At 38.7% G+C, this 19,337-nt stretch overlaps 1 protein-coding gene across 2 annotated transcripts in view; it reads right to left on the bottom strand.

Moving 5' to 3' along the window:
* insra (insulin receptor a) overlaps positions 1 to 19,337 on the bottom strand; it is a 50,193-nt gene that overhangs the window by 27,469 nt on the left and 3,387 nt on the right. For both annotated transcript variants that reach the window (XR_010910592.1, XM_067474345.1), the window contains exon 2: positions 12,248 to 12,796. Coding sequence is in view for 1 of the 2 variants with exons in the window: in XM_067474345.1 (XP_067330446.1) it covers positions 12,248 to 12,796 (549 nt within the window). In the remaining variant the exon portion in view is untranslated. The remainder of the gene's footprint in view (positions 1 to 12,247; positions 12,797 to 19,337) is intronic.

Raw genomic sequence — 19,337 nt, forward strand, 5'->3', positions numbered from 1 at the left:
ATTAACTCTTGCTAATACACTGTTGTGAAAAAATAAAAATAAAAATAAAAAGTTTGCCATTTAAGTCCATTCACAGCTCATTCTGGCTTCGTTCTGGCTGATGATGGTCAAGTGAATGTGCTACCGTCCTTTACCCATTTACACTACAGTTGGTGCAGGAGTCACAGTGACAAGAAAAACGTTCATGTTTTAAGTTTTTGTCTGACTTTCATTAAGAAAAGTCACTAATATCTGCCTAAACTTTCAATAGATTTGTTGTTAGTGTCGCTAAATCGGTCATGTGACACTTGGCAAACAGACTAACAGGTCATCTCTTTATTAGGCGCGTGGATAATGAGCAAACTGCACACAATCTGAGAACAGGCTGTCCCACACAAAAAGATTTATGTAATTGTGCGGTTAAATAATCACACAAGCCAAGCGGGTTGTTGCAATTTGATTAATTGCAATGCACTACAACCTAGGTACAATATTCTGATCACACTGGACTGTGCCTTATGGGATCCCCCATATAAAATGCATTATTACATAAATATTTCCATGCACTTTATTTAGAGGTTAAATGGTGTTTTCCTTGTCCAGAAGGCCAAATCCATTATCTACAGACAAACTTCAGAACTTTATCGGGGAACAGTTCCCGGTGAACACACTTCAAGATCACAGTTTGATCCAGACATCAGAGGCCTCTATCCTTTGTTCCTTCATAACATTCATATAACCATCTTAAACATTTATAGTTCTATATCAAAATCCAAACCACTGGCTGTAAACTTTGCACATTGTCTGGAATGTTCTCTAACATCTGTTAGACACAGATGTTATACAGAGACCACTTTTATTCCCAAACATTACTACTGTAGCTCCCTTTATACTCCCTCAACACGGGAATGAGATGGTGGAAAATAAGATTAGCAATGAATCGATTCATTTGCTGCATGACATGTAAGCTCATATGTTTAACTTGACAAGAATCCTGTAAGGATAGAATGACTGGGCAAATGATGCAGCTCCCCATAAAAGCCAATGACTAACCTCCAATCACATTTAATTAGACAATTAATCAATTACTTTGTTATAAGTCAAACAGTCCACTCCAGATTATCTCACATTTTGGAGTTTAAAGGTCTATATGAGTTGAGAGAAATTACAGTAATTATCATCAAATGTTTAAAAGAGACCAGATGATGAGAGTAAAGCTGCATTCTGTTTGGAGAGCCTCCAGTATGACAGGAAAGCAAGGATTCCAAAGTAAAAACAGCTCACTATGACGTAGAGCCAGAAGAATCTTTTGGAAGGTGACATCTTTTGGTCAAATTTATTATCAAAATAGTTAAATTACCTAAAATGCCAAATATCTGCTGCTTTATTTTAACTAAACCGCTAAAACAATGGTTGTTTTAATTATAGGATACTGTCAAAAGTAATCTGTAACCATTTTATTTATTAATAGTTTAAGACGTTTTCCTAAAATATGTTAAAAAGTCCAACATGAGCTTATTGCAGGTTCTCCAATGTGAAAATTTGCTGCATTCACAATACTTTAGGACAATAAGCAGACTTTTTGTTGAACTACATTAAATGTGTTTACATTAAATGTGCCTTTGGGAAATTATGATGGGAATTGAAGGCTATTTTCTGTTATCAGTGAATTGAATATATAACTGACAAACTAGTTAACAATAAAAATAGCTGCTGACCTAAAACAAATGAACCAAGAAATTTTATTATCTTTAAAATGAACAAAGCATGATCAACATCAACAAGTGTTCACTTAAATTGATTTCACTGATTGAGCCCTAAAACGGAGCTCAGTCAGGAAATTAATGTGATGTCCAAACATTCAATCATGCATCATAACATAGATAAACAATAATAGATAAACAACATTAATTTAAATTATAGCAAAATGACGCGTGTCAGAGAAAAGCTAATATGGTGGCCGACCTGTTATTAAAAGAAACAAAACAAAATAAACAAAAAAAAGTGGCTTAAGACCTGCACTTATTGGTCTTATTTTCCCTGGTAAGCTGGTCTGACTCAGTAGCAGCAGGGCTCAGTTAAGATGATTTAGGTACCAAAAGAACCTATAAACAATTTCATTAACTGGTCTGGATTAATGAGACATAAACACACTAACCACATGAAAAAGCAATTCTTGTTTTTAATGTCACCCTGCTGTTGTTGTCATCTGAAAGCAGGATATCCAGTTTATTCGTGACTTGAATAGAAATGATAAACACTCTGCACCCATTGATGACAATTATGCTGCCTCCTTGACAGGCAAATGACGCACGCCAGAACCTTGCTTCTTGATTTCATTCCAGGTCTCGGTGTCATGACTACGTAACCTCTGATCTTAATTACCTGGTATGACCTCAGGTAGCAAAGCATTTATGCCATCAATACAATGTCACACCATCTTTTGTACCTCTCAAAAAAAAAAAAACAGGGCTATTAATCTTCTTACTAATAGAAACAGAACACAATAGAATGGTCCTTTAAATCACACATATGTTTGTGAAGTATTTTGACTTTCTTCGGTGTAGCATATTTCCTGTTGCTGCCTTTGAATTTATTTATTCAAAACAAAGTCTGTTTTTATGTTTTCAGCACCGCAAACAAAAACTTGTTATAGCAGAAGCAACAGTATTGATTTAGAGCTCATTCTTTCCTTGAAGTGCAGTATAAATACTGAACTACAGCCTCAAAGCCAATATCCATTACATCTGACTTAGTGGATCAACAAATATGTAATTTTTCAGTGCACCATTTGCAGATTTTTTATTTTTCACTCATTTGCAGACTTGAATAAAAACCCAATAAAAATAACAAGGCTTGGCTCTGACATAACTGCCATTTTAGGGAGGGAGGTGTTATGATTAAACGATAGAATTATTTTTCCTGCACTGCACTCTGAACACACATTACCCATCCACTCAAGAAAAGAAAAAAAAATTGGTACAGGTACAAAGAATTGCCATGACAACACAAAAACTGTTTACTCAAATCATACAAACCTTAATGAATCAGTGACAAAACAAAATGATAAGACATCTGGTTCAAATTAACACGTAACATGTCAGAGTAGATAAAAAAAAAAATTCCTGTGGCATTTAACTTGCATTAAATCAGCAGAGAAGGTTTTAAATTGAAAGTCTATGGAGAGTTTGAGCACGTACAGCAGACAAGAAGAAACGCCTTTCAGTCCAGCTTTAACGAATGCCTGAAATGTCTGGGATTCCATGGGAATGGCTCCAGTGGCTGAACGCCGAGGGTTCGCAGGGTGCAGCTCCACAAGACTGAGTGCCAGAGAAGTTAAGTGAGCTCAAAGAAGAGGTGGGGTGTGGTGTGTGTGTGTAGAGGGGGTCGGGACTAGCAGGATAGCAATGTGCATACCAAACAAGCAGGGTCTTATGACTAGTACACATTTGATTTCTTTTTCCATTTCTTGTGCCTTATTACAAAGTAATATTTTGTGATGGAAATTAGGTCAACAGGCTGAAATTTATACTTCCATATGAATTATCAAATGAAACATTTTCTACCATTTTTGCTGTATGCACTTTGATCTACTGCAGTAGAAGTCCTAATTTGAATTTCAAGTTTTGCAGTTGCTAATTCAAACAAACTGCTTCAACACTGCAGATTTTTTTAGTTCCCGGAGGTGGGTTTTCAACACAACTCTGCTGTGCATTTTCAAATTTTAACTTATTGAGGCTTCTTTGCTTCCTTAGTCTTTTAAAAGGAGGACAACCATCCTAGCAGCACCTCATAAGTTTCACCTTTATCGTAGTTTTTTTTTTTTTTTTGTCCTTTCAACTTATCCTCTGAGTTCAGGGTCGCCACAGTGGATCATTGTCCACATGTTTTGGCACAGTTTTATTATGCTGGATGCCCTTCCTGACGGACCCCCCCCCCCCCAAATTTCTATCGCACTTGGACCAGCACTGCACAGCTGCTGGGGTGGGGGGGGAATGGGCCGTTAGGGGTTCAGTGTCTTGCCCAGAGACACTTCGACATATAGCCGGGACGAACCACTGACCCTGTGGTTTGTGGACGACTGCCTTCCCAACTGAGCTACAGCCGCCCCCCAGTCTAACCTTTATGGTAGTGTGGTTGACAAAGGCCACTTTGAGAGCCAATTAGACCAGATAAGACAGTATCTATACAAATTCTTTTGATGAGACAAAGTGAAACTCTGTAAGCAAAACTACAAGCATTACTCCAACAATATTTGTCGACAACTTCTATTTCATGACGAAGAGAAGACTTAAATTATATAAAAAATAACCTTTAAAGCAAAAACTATAATGAAATGTTTTTGACAACAAATTAAAGTAATTGATGTAAAAAACTGATGAATGGACATAAAGGTCCTACTGTCTTAATTCAACTTGCAGCATCAGTGGATTAACAAACTGCAGCTCCTGAAGAGTAAAATGTTTTTACAAACACCCAAACTATCTTGTTCAAACAGTGACTGGGCTATTTGACCTGTTGCAACCCCAATATAAGAAATGTCCTACAATTGATAGCATTTCTGTTGTGTGACGTTACTGCTAATATTGAATGACAAAATCATATCTTTTGCTAATGTTTGCTAAATAAATATCAATTTATAAATTTTGGCACATCCTAAGTCCGTGAGGATTGGGACACATGATGGTGATGTGCCAGAAAAGTGAACTAAACACTCATTTCATGCATGTTATGCAAATGTGGAGAACTTCTCTGTGTACACATCACAAATGTTAGTAGTATACAAAAGCATGTGCCACAGCTGGTTCTATTGGATGGCCACCCCAAACACAGTTCTAGCCCCTGTCTGGCCTCGCTTATGGAAATGGTCTCGCTTCAACTATGGCAGTTGCATGTCCACAGCGTCATTACAAAGGGCAGAGAGCAAACAGAAATTATTAATTGGCCTTTAAAGCATCCATGAAATAAACCAACACTGTGTGAACAAATAATCTGATCTGATCAGCACAACACATGGAACCATGGTTACTAGAGGTACAAAGTATAGATCTTAAAACCTCAGTGTTCAGTTGTATTTATATACAAATAAAAATGCACAACTCAGGGCTACATTCATTAATTGTTAATTGCAAGAGTTAATTGCTAAATTGCAATATGAGGCAGGTATCTAAGAATAAAGTCCATTGACATCAAGCAGGTGGCCTAACAGCAATAATGAATATGATTCTAAGAAGAAAACCGCATCATCATCACACAACCAGTTTTCTACAAGTTTTGGCATACAAGGATTAACTTCCATCTTCAAATAATAAAACTCAGTAAAAATATCCTCTCATTTCCCCATACACAGCTTTACTACCAGCTAAGTCTGTCCTCTTCCCTGCCTTGCTGACCCCTATAGGTCACTCATCAGTATTTTGGTCTCATAAAAGTGTCTGCTTCTACCGAGACAGCACTCCAGGCCTCTGTGTCCATTCATAACCTCAGAAAGGAAGCAGACCAACAAAGACAGGAAACAATTGGGAAGAACGCTCTGTGAACTTCAAGACTACCATTGTTCGGGGTGGAAAAGGACCGTGGCGCCAGTGTTTACCATTGCGTGTGGGAGCTGCGGCACAGTGAACAGAGACAAGCACCGAGGTCAACGATGAGGCGGGACCCATCCCTTTACCCCCTTAGTGACTAGTGACCTGGCTCTTCCTTCTGATATGGTCTGGGTGAATGACTGATGTGTTCATATCCACAATTACACCACCGTGTTACTCTCCGGTTTCCTAGCAGCAAGACTAAACAATAGCCATCCACTATGTCTGAATACACACACACATAACCTCTGTATATGTGCGTCCTGTGTGATTACAGTCTATGTTACACACACAAACTGACCCTGACAAATCTCCAACTCTATTTTGTGATTGGTGGACAGATAAATGTGATGTAAGCCAAGAGTAAATTTAGACCCTTCATATCAAAGGTCTGGCACCGGGTCTTCACCTGACTTGACCTGTGATTCACAGCAATAACACAGCTGTGACAGCATGCAAGAAAGCAATAGTATTCTCACTTGTGTAAGTGCATAACCAATCAAAAGGTTGGCCAATTTCTAAATCGATCATATTGGCCATAGCCACCATACAGATGCTTAAGCCAACACCAAATTTTTTCCCCTCATGTTTGGTTAGTTGTCTGTCTACAGCCTGGGTTTGCTGGCTTGTTGTTGCCATGGTCCCCTGTTGTTGTCCAGACACTATTAAAAACACACCAGGCAGACACACCACTGCAATTGATCACACATTTCTTGATTCTTGGGGGAAAAAAGAAAAACCTTGAATACACTCTCCACACCCATGGGAGGTTTCTTCATTCCAACTTACACTCACCAGCTATAATACAAGGAAGTGCTAAATCGGACCATACGGTGCTATTTTTGTTAAAAATAGAAAGGTCACAAGTATTGGAATTCAGAAATATGTCATCAAGTGGAGATGTTGAGTTTTTGTCCTATAGCGTTTGGACAACAATGGTGGTCTAAGGCACCAATGAACAAGTAAATCCAGGCTGCAAGCAGACAGCTAAGCAAATGTGAGTAGAATCAATGTTGGGTAAGTATCTGTATGGTGTTTGGGCACAACACAATTGTTTTAGAAAATGACAGAAATTATCCTTTAAGAACCATTGTCTTCCTTTAGGGAGGTCATTATATATGCAACACTGGTAAAAGCTGCTTCGGTGGCTTAGGAGGAGGACATACTGCTCCCCGGGTGTCTCATCACAAGAAGAAGATAGATAATTAACATCACTTTAATAATGAGTGTAAAATACTAGCCTACTGGGAAATACATGCACATTAACTGTGTATGCTCTGGGTTTGGTGAAGAGCCTGCTACAGAAAAGGGCTCCACACTGAGAACATACATAATGCTGCCTTCATTACAATCAAAAAATAAAATAAAATGTAGAACCAGAACAGAAAAACACTTTACAAATGCAATGTGCATTCAATAAAAAAAACGATAAAAGATCCTTTTCATAAATAAAAGCACAAAATGAACAATTTTTAAAAATTATATAATAAGGTTCACACTAAAAATTTACACTCACAATAATGGGCCAATGAGCTTTCCCAGCTCCACAAAACACACAACTCTCGCTATACAAATGACAATGCTCCTGTTATCTTTGCTTTTAAAGCCTTAATTGACAGTGAGAGAGAGCTGCTATGACACGCAATTGGACTTGAATGATGGACACCGTGGTACAGTAGCATGCACAGTAGCCATTTGGCTATCAGTGTGCTCCTCTTGAGACTTTTCAACACCAGCAGATACCCTATTCAGATTACCTTGGAAAGGCGTGAGTGAGTTAAAGTCAGTTTAAACAGGCTCAATTAAGGCGATCTAGGTAGTTTCCTTGATCTGTTCCCATTATGTTGAAGGGCAGTGACATACCAAGCCGACATCAAAGAACTAACATGGATGAAGACAAACTGTGGCATTGGCTTATGTTGCCTTTTGCATAGGCTGACAAGTGGCACTTGGACACACTGCAAAGATAAGAGCTGACGAGTATGTAGCACTGCACATCCTGCACTTGCATTTGAGGAAGTGGAAGACCTGGGGCCCCCAGATACACAAACTGTAGAAAAAAAAAGGAAAAAAAAAGCAGCTTTGGCTTAACATTTACACACCGCTCTCAACCCCCACAGATGGTTTATTTACTTGTAATAGAGAATATACATGGAAATAAGTTACAAACTGCACTGGTGCTGCTAAGACTGTAGTGTCACCTTGTGCACTTATTTGCTAAACTGAACAGATGCCTGAAAGACCACCGTTAGGGGCATGACTAGTGGCGACAGTGTGAGACCCACCACAAAAACTAGGCCCATAGATGCTGAATGCTGACAGCACAACCTTACAACCAAGATACAAGTCAACAAACTCAGTGAACCAAGAATTTTGTACGCAAAGACATTTTTAATACATAATCATTTAACTTCAGAGTAATAATACTTATGTGCACTAATAAAAAGCAAAACGGCTTCTTTCTCCCTGTCAATTTCCCACAATTTGACTGAATAACAAGACCTTGTATGAGTCTTGCACTGTTATTAGATTGCTCTCTCAATTCTAAAGTTAAGATCTTTAATAGAATGCACAAACATTTTTTAGATGAAACCTCAGATGGACAGGTGGACACTGTGTCAGTGCAGTTTAGCAGTGCAAATAATATGATGACAAGGGGAAGTCCCTGATTTCTAACTGAATCTCAGCCATTATTTTCAGCTGCCAGCTTCTTTCAGGGCTCAGACTAAGCTGGCGTCCTAACAACCAAACAAGCTGTGCCACATAAGAGTCATTACTAAAACATAATCAAATGCCCATTATGTTCAAATGAGTGTTGGCAACAAATAATAAATTCATCTAAAGAAAATAGTGAACAGTAGTATTTCCCTTGACGCCGGCTCCTAATTTCTAAAAGGACATAAAGGATTGCTTTGTTTCAGTTTTGGACACTGTTTATAACAGATTTCAGATACCAAAATCTGGAGACAGAGTTTCACAACCACCTATTATTGCAATACAAGTATTTTCTAAATAGTCCATGACATTTTTTGTTTAATCCTTCAGGGACAGACGTACTCCAAAACAGACAAGGACACATGAACTTTTTATGTCCTATACTAAACTCTTAAACAGAGTTTAAGTTTTAAGGAGTTTTTAAATTAAGAATACCGTGACACTGCTGAATTGGCTCATCTGAAATAAGGAGTGTCTTTCTCAGGAAATATTATTCAGCTTCATGGTCTCCATTCCCTAGCAAATATCATACATCTAATGAGAAAGCCATTGTTTAAACCGTTAACTGGTTACTAAATGGTATAGATGCATAACGATCGGGCTGATTCTCCTCTGCAGATGATTAACTATCACTCTGTACATTCACTTCCCAGTTAAAACAACACAATATAACTTTTCAAAAGGTATCTTGTAGTAGAAATATGCTCCACAAAAGTGATGCTGTCAACACTTCCTATAGGCTCAATTTTGTAAATAAAGCTCTTCTAACCAGAGAAATGTTTGCTTAATTAGTAATTTCTGCACCATTGTAACCTACTGCAATTGGATAATGAAAGAATACCTCATCAAGAGCTGTGCAGAGCACTGCAGAGCATAGGAGATGTAAGAAGAGCATAGCAGAGGAGGAGGGCTGGCGCTAGCGTATGTTACATATTGTAGCTTTAACCAGTGTAATGATGCAGATTTCAGTTGTATTATTCCCAACTAGCTGTTAGTAGTTTCGACTAGTGGTTTAAGCGGTTAAAATCCTTCTGCATGCCAATTAAGAATAGTAAGGAAAAGCCCCCAAAATGTCCAAAAAGAAGTCATTAGTTCTGAGGCAAAACGTCATTTATATTTTTAAAAAGATATTTTGGAATGAATTTGGATAGGCTTTCCTATCTGTTTCACAGGATGCTGTCTTGCATTTGCCATTCTTCCAGCTGTTGACATGGTGTGCGTTTGTGTTTGTCTGCAGCCAAATCTAATCAGCTTTGGTAATGAGCATTTCTAGCAACCTTGCTTTGCCACTTTGCTGAACGGACACACCTAATTTGATGTAAAGTGAACGGGAAATTTGCAGCGGCTGCCCTGGGAGAAGTTTAAATCATGGAAGAGAAGTGGGTTGTGACTCCAAACATCGGAGCTAAGCCAATCCTCATGTTCTGCAGCTTTGTTTTCTGAGTGTGACCTGCAATCACCTCTGGCACTTTCCGTGTGCAACCACTGCCTATTCGTTGCATCAGAAAAAGTTCTTAAAGATAAATATAGATTACCATTTTCCCATTTTCTTATAGTGAGACAGTGACAATACAAAACAGTGACAATAAGAGTACAGGATTTATCTTATTATCTTATTTATCGTTAAAATGTCAAGCATCTATGTTTGTTTATCCACACAGGTAAAGAATGCTGAACAAAGGTCACGCTTTAACTACTGCGGGTCTATAAAAAGCACCAACAGGGACCAACATCTGAAGAAGACTCTAAATGCCTTGCACTCTGTCCTGTGGTTGTAGCTTGGGCTTAACCTGGCTTTTCGTGCTTTAGTGAAAGTAGGCAAAAAAAAAAAACCACAAGTCCCAGACCACAAGACCACAGGTCCTGCCCATGCTGAGTGCAGGCCCATATGTGCAGATCAACTCTTGCCAGTCAGCCTCTGGTCTTGATTCATTGTCAGACATGGCACACAATTCCAAAAACATATCTGAGCAGAGAGTTTTTAGATGATACTTCCGCCTTGACATTTGCCATAATTTCATAATAGGTTTCCTGGACATATGAGCAATCCACTCATACACAAAGTTATTGACTGAAAAAATAAATATGAGCTTCACTTGATCTGCATGTACTAACCAAAACATACAAAGGTTATTAAGACAGACGTGCAGAGAAACAGGTTTAAAAAAAACTGTTAAGCTAATGTACGCGCTGTTACATAATGGTGTGAGGCAAGATGTTCAGACAGCACCCATGTGCAAAATTCTTCTCAGCACTCGAACTTGAACTCTTTGGCAGTGTGAAATAAAAGGGCTTGTTGTTATAAAGTAATGGCCAGAACATTTAAGGAGACATCCTGTGTCCCAGGTGCTGTGTTTACAGGGGACAATGACAAATTTGCCAAGTGTTGTGTTGTTGTGAGGTAAAGACAACCTCACAACAACACAACACGAGCACTAATGAGAGTAAACATTCATAGGCTAACTGGTGAGATGTTCAGTTCAAGCTGCGCTGACACAGAACTTAACCTAACTGAATCTGTGCACATGACACAGCTCTGACATTTCAACATTAGAAGGAGACACAACCAATTATTGGAAAAACAACTTTTTGCCAAAATCCTCCATAGCGACAAACAATGAAGTTCTCAATTGGAGAGCTGAAATTCTCTAACTGTTGCAGTGGTGGCATACCCTTAAATGCAAAATGGAAATAAAGTGAGCATACATAAGGTGTTGATGGAAAGTAACTGAGAAGGGCTTCACAAAAAAGCACCCACTGGTTGTCATAAAATTTCATACTAACAATATTGTAATAGTAGTAATTATTATAGATTGTTACACACAGTTTCACATCTAAAATAAATGCAGTGCAAAAGTTGTAATGCCCATTTTATTAGCACAGTCTCAATTTGAATAAAATGAAAAAAACAAACAAACAAACAGTGGCAAATATGACATAACAGAGCTGACTCCATGTGTTGATTAAGACCATGAAATGTGAATGAAAGTCCTACGGGAAGCTTGTGAATTTCCCCCTGGTTTTAAGTGGCATTATTATTCTACAGGAATTTGCCCTTTTAATGTGGTTAATACGTAGGCTTTCGTAACTTTGATAATGTTACAGCTACAACTAAATATTATTTTCATTATCAGTCGATTTTTTCCAAGTAATCAATAAACCATTTTATCAACAAAACGTCTTTTTTTCCCCCCAGTGCCTCACAGTTGAAATGCTCACATTTGACAATGATGTTCAAGGTTGAACCTAGAAGGTTTTTGCATAACAAATCCCTAAAACTGTGTTCACTTAATGTTTTACCAGCCTTGGATCAAGTCTAAATACCACGATGTCCAGCAATCCTAGATTGGCAGAATTTACATCAAAAGTCTGAATGTTCCCTTTTATGTTTCCCCATGGAAGAATTGTGGCAGGCTAAATTCTCTGTTTAATGCTACACAGTTCAACAACATCCCAAACTACATTTTTGCAACACGTATCTAAACCAGTTCCGACAAACTGAATAATATATATACGAGGAATGATTTATTGGAGTACTCCCATATCATACTACATTAATTTGAGCTTAATGTACTGACTAAACTGAAGTGGATGGGTTTGCATTGTGTCAAAGAATTTGGATTTTCAAATTCTCCCAATAACAAATTATATGGTCTGTACTTACATAGCGCTTTTCTACCTTATTGTTACCCAAAGCGCTTTACACTGCTTCTCATTCACACATTTGCATTCACACGCACACACACACACACACACACAAAGCAAACTAAGTTGGAGTTCAGTGTCTTGCTCAAGGACACACGTGAAAAGAGGAGCCAGGAATCAAACCAACACTTTTATTTTACTGTAATTTGTTTCTTTTTCACATGCCTGCTTTTAAGTGTTATATACAAACAATGCATTTTTATTATTATTATTATTTTTAAATACATGAGTGCTGAAGAAAAATATACTAAAAGGATGCTTACTTCTTTGACAGTGGTTCTGGGTCCAGCAGCGTTCACTGAAGTGCCCATTGATGGTGGTCGTCTGACATGTGGTCTTTCCGATGGCCGCCCCTGGGCAAACATCTCCACACTCTCTGTCGATTTTGTTGGCCATGATGTAGTTGTCCTCGACTGAGTCCAGAATCTTAGACCAGTCCAGAGTGGAGAGATAGCAGAGATCTGGGTTCTTCTCAATTCTCACGGCTCCACGGGTAATGTTCATCAAGCTATGGAGGCCGATCTCTCGCAGCTGTAGCATCTCGAACATCACAAGGGCATAGTTGAAGAACAAGTTGTTGCCTCTGATGACTGTTAGGCTGGGGAAGAGATCACTGAGGCTCTCAAGGCCGTAAACTCTAAAAAGCAATAGGTAATCAGTGACCACTGTCAATTTGGGGAAACTGAGGCCCCGGAAATCCTCTGGCTTGGTCTTGAACATTAGTAAGATTTTCAGGTGGCCTTCGATCACAGTGCAGTTCTCAAGCGTCTGTAGATTGGTCACATTGTTCCGAATGTCCTTGCTTGGACAAACTGAAAAGACATGAAAGAAAAGAACCAAATTCATTAGAAACTACATGCTGTACATTCATCAGTGACCAAAAAAAAAAAAAAAATTCTAATAAAAAGACACAATATTGTATGGACAGGCTGGAATGTCTAGCAATGTTTCATAGGTATCTAAAGAGTAGTGCATTATGAAAAGGAAACCCTTGGATGTGACAGAGAAAAAATTGTCAAAGACAGTTTGTCTCTTGCAGTTGTTGGCAGTTTACAACTGCTGAACGTGGCTGATGTGTTAGTCAAGAAGTCTGCTCTGAAAAATGGAAAAACAGGGTTGAAGGCCGAAATCAGACATGGTCTTGAGGAAGAGGAAAAAAATAGATCCCTTGGTAATTAGAGGGAATATTTTAGAAAAAAATATGTGGTTATGTCTCTGCATTTGATGAAGACCAGACCATCTACTGACATTTTGTTTAGCAACCACATATCTGGCTCCGTGCCACTGTCAAACATGGAGCGCTGTCATCAGAGTGAGGCTGTGCTCATCCTCAGTTACACTGACTTGATTTGTGGAGTTGCTCCTGTGACTGAAGGCCATAAAAAAACATTAGCTAATGCATAAATATTTTTGTCTGTGAGGGGAATTGAAGCACTCACGGTTGTGTATTGTACCAGTAGTAGATTTGTGGCTTTGTTAGTCCTCACCCAGACACATGATCCGGTCCAATGAGAAATTCCTTAACTACTGAGCTAATGCACAGAGCGGTTACATGTTCTACATCTCAAACACTTCATATTTTACTATATCACAATGATTCAACACAACAGATGAATGAAGAGCCACCACAATTGTTTACATTAATTAGTTGTCTTGTCTAATCAATACCAATCCCAGCGATGCATCACTGCGAAAATCTCATTTATTTCACCAATCAACATTATTCAATTTAAGGTTAAATAGAAGAGAGACAAGCAGAAAATCCTAACATCTGAAAACCAGCCCATTTTTTTAATGTTTATTAAAAAAACATTTATGTTTAATTTAGCCAATTAACTGAATAACAGACTAATTGTTTGAGTACAGTAGACGCTTAGTTGTGCCGCAAATGAACAGTGCAGTGATTTTTAAAACCTTCTGCACACAATAAGTCAAACAATACTAGTTTGATTTAAAAGGAACCAGGTTCCTTTTTAACTCAAAAGGAACCTGGTTGCAGCTAAAAGTGATTGACTACCAACTTTGACACGGAGAAGTAAATATTAGCCAGGAAGTTTTTGATCTTGGCAGAAGAATGATGATTAGAACTTGGGAATCCATTGGTCATGGTAATAAGCCACAGAAACAGTCCAGAAACACTATCTTCCAGACAAGAGAAAAAAATGATCCTTGTTTGCTGTCCCTGACCTCTGTCTGCAAACAGGTGGCTCTCAAAAAGCTGACAAAAATGAGTTTTACTCAGTTCCTTGCTATGCATACTCTGTGTGAGATAAGAAATTACAGCCATACAGACACTTTCCTTCACAGGTGCAGGATTAATAGAGACATATTCCAGCCCCAGTTTGTACAGTTTCCAAATCATGGCCACAGTTGGAGAGGCGCTGCCTAGGGAGAGCACTGTTTTTGTTTATTAAGAGGCCCACCACTGAGCCGGGGTGCATCCGGGCAAACTGGTCAGCCATGTGAGGAAGAGGTATAACAACTAGGCATGTACCTTTTTATGGCAGCAGCTCATTTTACACTTTCTATTGCATAGCAGTCCAAGTAAAACCAACACACACAGAGTGACCAATCACTAGGTGTCCAGACAACCAACTTTTAACTCCATGGCCTTAACTAGAATTCTCAGCCTGTAGCGATTATTTAGAGCCTACAACTTTGAGTCATGTTTAATATCAGTGTGGTCTGAGTTGCAGCTCATTAAAATTGTCCTGGCTCACTGTGAGCCACATCATTTTAAACTACATTAACAACTGTGGCTCTCTCTGTGGTCTTGTAAGCATGAATGGCACACCACAAACCTGTAATTTCAACACATCCACCTCCAAATTAAACATTTCCAATCAAAGAGAGGGTAACTGCCTCAGCAGCAAATGTTGCCTACTGCAGATTCATCAATGAAGGCATCTGGAGGTAAAAGGAGCCTTCTCCATTTCATACAAGACTGCATTCACACTGAGACAAAACTGTTTAACGAACAAAGATGACTGAAGTGAACAGTATGAGAGGTGAATTGTTCTGTCGCGGTAACTTCAACCGGCACAGCACTGAGTGAACCTGTGGAGAAGGCAAATAATCACAGTGCAGTGAGTCCAGGCTCCTATCCGTGTACACTTTCAGCCAGGCCAGTATTTTTAGCACTGCATTCCCAATAGAGTATCTTATACACTCCAGCCGTACCAATACTGGCTTGCTTTGAAAACTGGAACATGGCAGCTCTGGTGTGTAAGTGAGGAATTTTAGAGCGGCAGCAGAGAAAAGAACTGGCGGCGCTGACTTCACCATGTGTGAACACTTACTTTAGGAACAAAACTTTGGCAGGAGGAAGAACTTTAATGAGCGCTGTAACTGAGTCTGAGACAACAAGACACAACTAAAGCGAGAACACAAAGCAGGTGCATCCCTGAATCTAAATGTTTTATTCAGAGAAAAAAATCTGGGAGCTAGTAAAAAGGTTGCTATGACAACTAGGCTGCACCAACCATGTATACTAATTCAATAAAAGAACAGATTTCTTTAGATTCAGTTTATTTCTAACCTTTCTAAAAATCCTATTCCTGAAACCAACAATTATTTTTTATAAAAATAATTAACTTAATCATTTGCTCATGAAACACCAGAAACAATGAAAACCATTTAGTACAATGTCCTTAAAGCCTAACTAATGTCATTACGTCTTGTTTTGTCCAGCCAGCATTTCAAAGCCAAAGAGATTTAGTTTAGTATAAAGTTTAGGGAAGAATCAACATTTAATGCAATTTTAGAACCTTCAAATGTTTTTGGTGTTATTCCTCGAAAATTTACTTGCACTTAAGTCCATAAATAATCCAATAATGCTTAATTTGCTGAAAGCCAAATGCCCCAAAAATAAGCAAGAACTGAACACAGCTGCAATGAAAATCTGGCAGAGGATCACTAGAAGCCCAGCATCTGGTGACATCTTTGGGTTCCAGACTTCAAGAGGTCATTGATGGCAAAGGATTTGCAACAAAGTGATAAAACTGAAAGTTAAATTTATTAGTCTTTCAAAACAATTCCTTATTCCTACAATATCCAACTCAGCCAATATTTGTGACCAAACACTTTCAGCACATTTAGTTTAAAACTGCTTTGATGGTATAGAGAGCGCTAGAATTATGACAATTGTATCACTGTCTGGATACCTCTGTACTAAAATGTGCAGCAATTATCAAGGTACATTTTCTCATGACCGACTAATCAATTAATCAACTAACCTCTGCAGCTTCTCTATATATTGCCAAACCATAAATGCATGCAGTGTATATTGAATTTGACTGGATGAAGTCTGCATGTGGTCCAGTTCGGACTGCGATGAGGCCACAGTCAAAATCAGCCAGGCACGATGGAAATCCATACAATTTCATCACATCAAAATAAGAGGGACCAAAAGCACATGACTAATCCTAAATGGAAATGCAATGACAGCTAGGACACATTGCTTTCCTGATAATGAATCTAGAAAGATGAAATTGTGAAAACCTGAAGTAAAACTTCTCAATTCTACATTAAAATCAAACATCCTGATGAGTTAATACAAAGCTCAAATGTAATACATATCTATACTAAAAGGAATTAATCTGTAAACACTGAGCTTCACCTCTTTCTACTGCGTATTCAGTGACACAATGTACAAACTCACAATCCTTTCACTTCAGCTTCAAGCATCAACAAGCACTGACACTTCACTGACTTCTCCTGAACCAGGCAGTTGAAACGTGGGGTGGGGGGAGGGCTACCGGTTGTTAGACCGAGGGGGTATATTTTCACTCACAGAGAACTGAGGCCTCAATAAGCATGCAGGAACACAAGCGCTCAGAGGTTGCGACACTTCCCTTTTCAAGGTTTTGCTGTTCTGTTGTTTTCCAACAGAGGCTAAAAGTAAGTGTAGATCCACTAAATGTCACACAGATACATGTTTATGGTTTCTATTCTGGCACGTGATGCAATCCCTGTTAAGTTGTAAAAACTAATCATCCACAAGCTTTACTGTAAAACTTAATTTGCTTTCGTTCTCTCTCCTTTTAGGAGAAATAATGTCATGCAAACAAGCTAAAATGATGACAACATTCTCACCCCAAGACTATCTTGATTTCAAGATAAGAATTCAACTTTAAAATTGCTAACAGCTGCAATGAGAGTTAACTAGAATTAAAAAGAGATGTGCCATCTACACAGATGTGATATCAAAGCAGTTAGAAAGTGGCATTTCTACGACTTTAAGAGACAGCATACAACCCTCTTTGGAAACTGCTCAACAATAAAGGGAGGCTATAAAATGCGTCACCTGGTCACACTGGTAATTGCAGCACATGAGGGCCACAACACACCGAGGAAAAAAATGAAACTTAAGTGATTCTGGTCCTGGTCTTTAAAGAGTGCAATGAACTAAAAACAAAGAGAGAGCCCTTAAAACCACAAAGTTCCCTCTTGGGATTGTGTGAGGTGTATCTTTTGGAGAAATGGCTCTGAAACAAAGGTTCATTTGGTGATTCAGTTGCCCACCAGCTGACCTTGTTACACATTTATTCTCTGAGTTGGTTAGCAAGACAATTTTAAAACACAGAAACCATGAGACGTTTTTTTAAAACACTTTTAAATTTAGCACATCTGTTACTTTGAAACCCCCGTGAAACTCAAAACCATGTACAGTAGAGCCTCCATTCACAGACAGTAAAAGGACTCATATCAGCCTTAAAAAAAAAAAAAAACCCTTCACACTCATGTGGGCATTAAAAACAAAGTTAACAGAGTAGCAGTGTCAGGCATTAAGTTCTGATACAGCAGGGCTGTCAATCAACTGCATGGTCAAAATAAAAAAGTCTGTATGTAATTATTAAGCACCACTGTTGGACACCCTTTGTTGAGGATGACAAGTGCAGAAACCATTGTATTGTATACATGCAAAACATGCTGATGACTGTCAGTATTAATCAGCAGTGGTAGTTTTTGTGTAGTGTTTTTGGGGTGTAGCTAGGAGGTGGCAGTTTCATCATCTTAAAGTTGTTCTTCCCATTGGGAGGCGTAAATTAAGGGCGTCAGGTTGTTGGCCTTCTTCCTGCATATGAGACCTGTTCTGGCCAGAGCAGAACCGCCGCTGGCTTAATGGCAAAGCTTCCTGCTGTTTGACATTGTTTCTAAAGTGATCAGGCGGAACAATGTGCTGCTGTCTGATAGGAGAACCACCTGAGACCTCGACACATAACCTGAGGGGAAACAAGCTGGACATTAACCCCAGTTTGTGCCTCTTTTATGTTGCCATTACATTCAAGTCACAGGGCTAAACATGTGTTTTACGAAAACTAAATAACCAGTCATGTTTGCAGTAACTCTACGAGACTTGCTGCTGTTCTGAAGCTATTTCCATAATCACTTAAGACTAAAAACAACATTGTCTATTGCACGGTAAAAAAGATTTTCAAATAATGACCCAAGTTGCACCTGCTTCATATTCGAGTAATAAAACATGACGTCCGCACCATTTTTTTTACAGGACAAGGAGCAGGTGTGCACATTATTTTGTAGGAAAATCGGTATAAAATTGCTGATAATCCTACATGGTGTCACAATAAGCAAACACAAATACATGTTTTAAATAATCAAAGAGTCGTGAACACTTGCAGTCTTATTGGCTTTACCTGCACATGCAATAGGTGAATATGTACCAAGAAAGTTTAAGAAACCAATGAGCTGCCAAATAGGAAATGCATTTGTGGCTATTACTGCATTATGGCTTTAGTGAAGACACTTAAAAACAAAACCGTAGAGCAAGGTTTCAGACTTTATCCAGACTGTAAGTGTTAATAAAGCTAAATGGTTTTGAACCCAGGTCACTTGCTCTTTATTTTTCAGAAAATCTGATGCTTAGCTCTGTAAATAGACAGTTACTACATTAGAGGTGGCAACTGGCTAGCTGTAAATATCACCAATGCACTAGGTAGCACAAACTTTAAAGTTTTAACTGCAAGTAAATGTATCTTGGGTCAATTAACACTTGCACAAAACATAGGCCTCCATTAAGTGAAAGTTTCCATGAAGCTGAGCTAGACAGAACCCAACAAGTAACTTGGAAGATTTTCTGACTTCCACTGTGGTCAGTCCAGCTTATGAAATCAGCCAGTGTGAGGCCCAGGTTCCACTCTTCCCTTCTGTGGTTTGCCCTCCAGTCGGAGAGGAGTGGGTGGGGGTGCTGAAGGGGCTACGGTGCTATTACACAACATGCTTTTGATTTATGTCAAAAACTCTCACTCAAACAGGTTTGATGACATCACTTAATTCGCCGTTCACTAAAATCTGATGAAAGACAGAACCCTGCGCTTTTCCTTCAGTGCAGCT

This window comes from Channa argus, chromosome 14, assembly GCF_033026475.1.
Source record: "Channa argus isolate prfri chromosome 14, Channa argus male v1.0, whole genome shotgun sequence".
NCBI classification, from domain to species: Eukaryota; Metazoa; Chordata; class Actinopteri; order Anabantiformes; family Channidae; genus Channa; species Channa argus.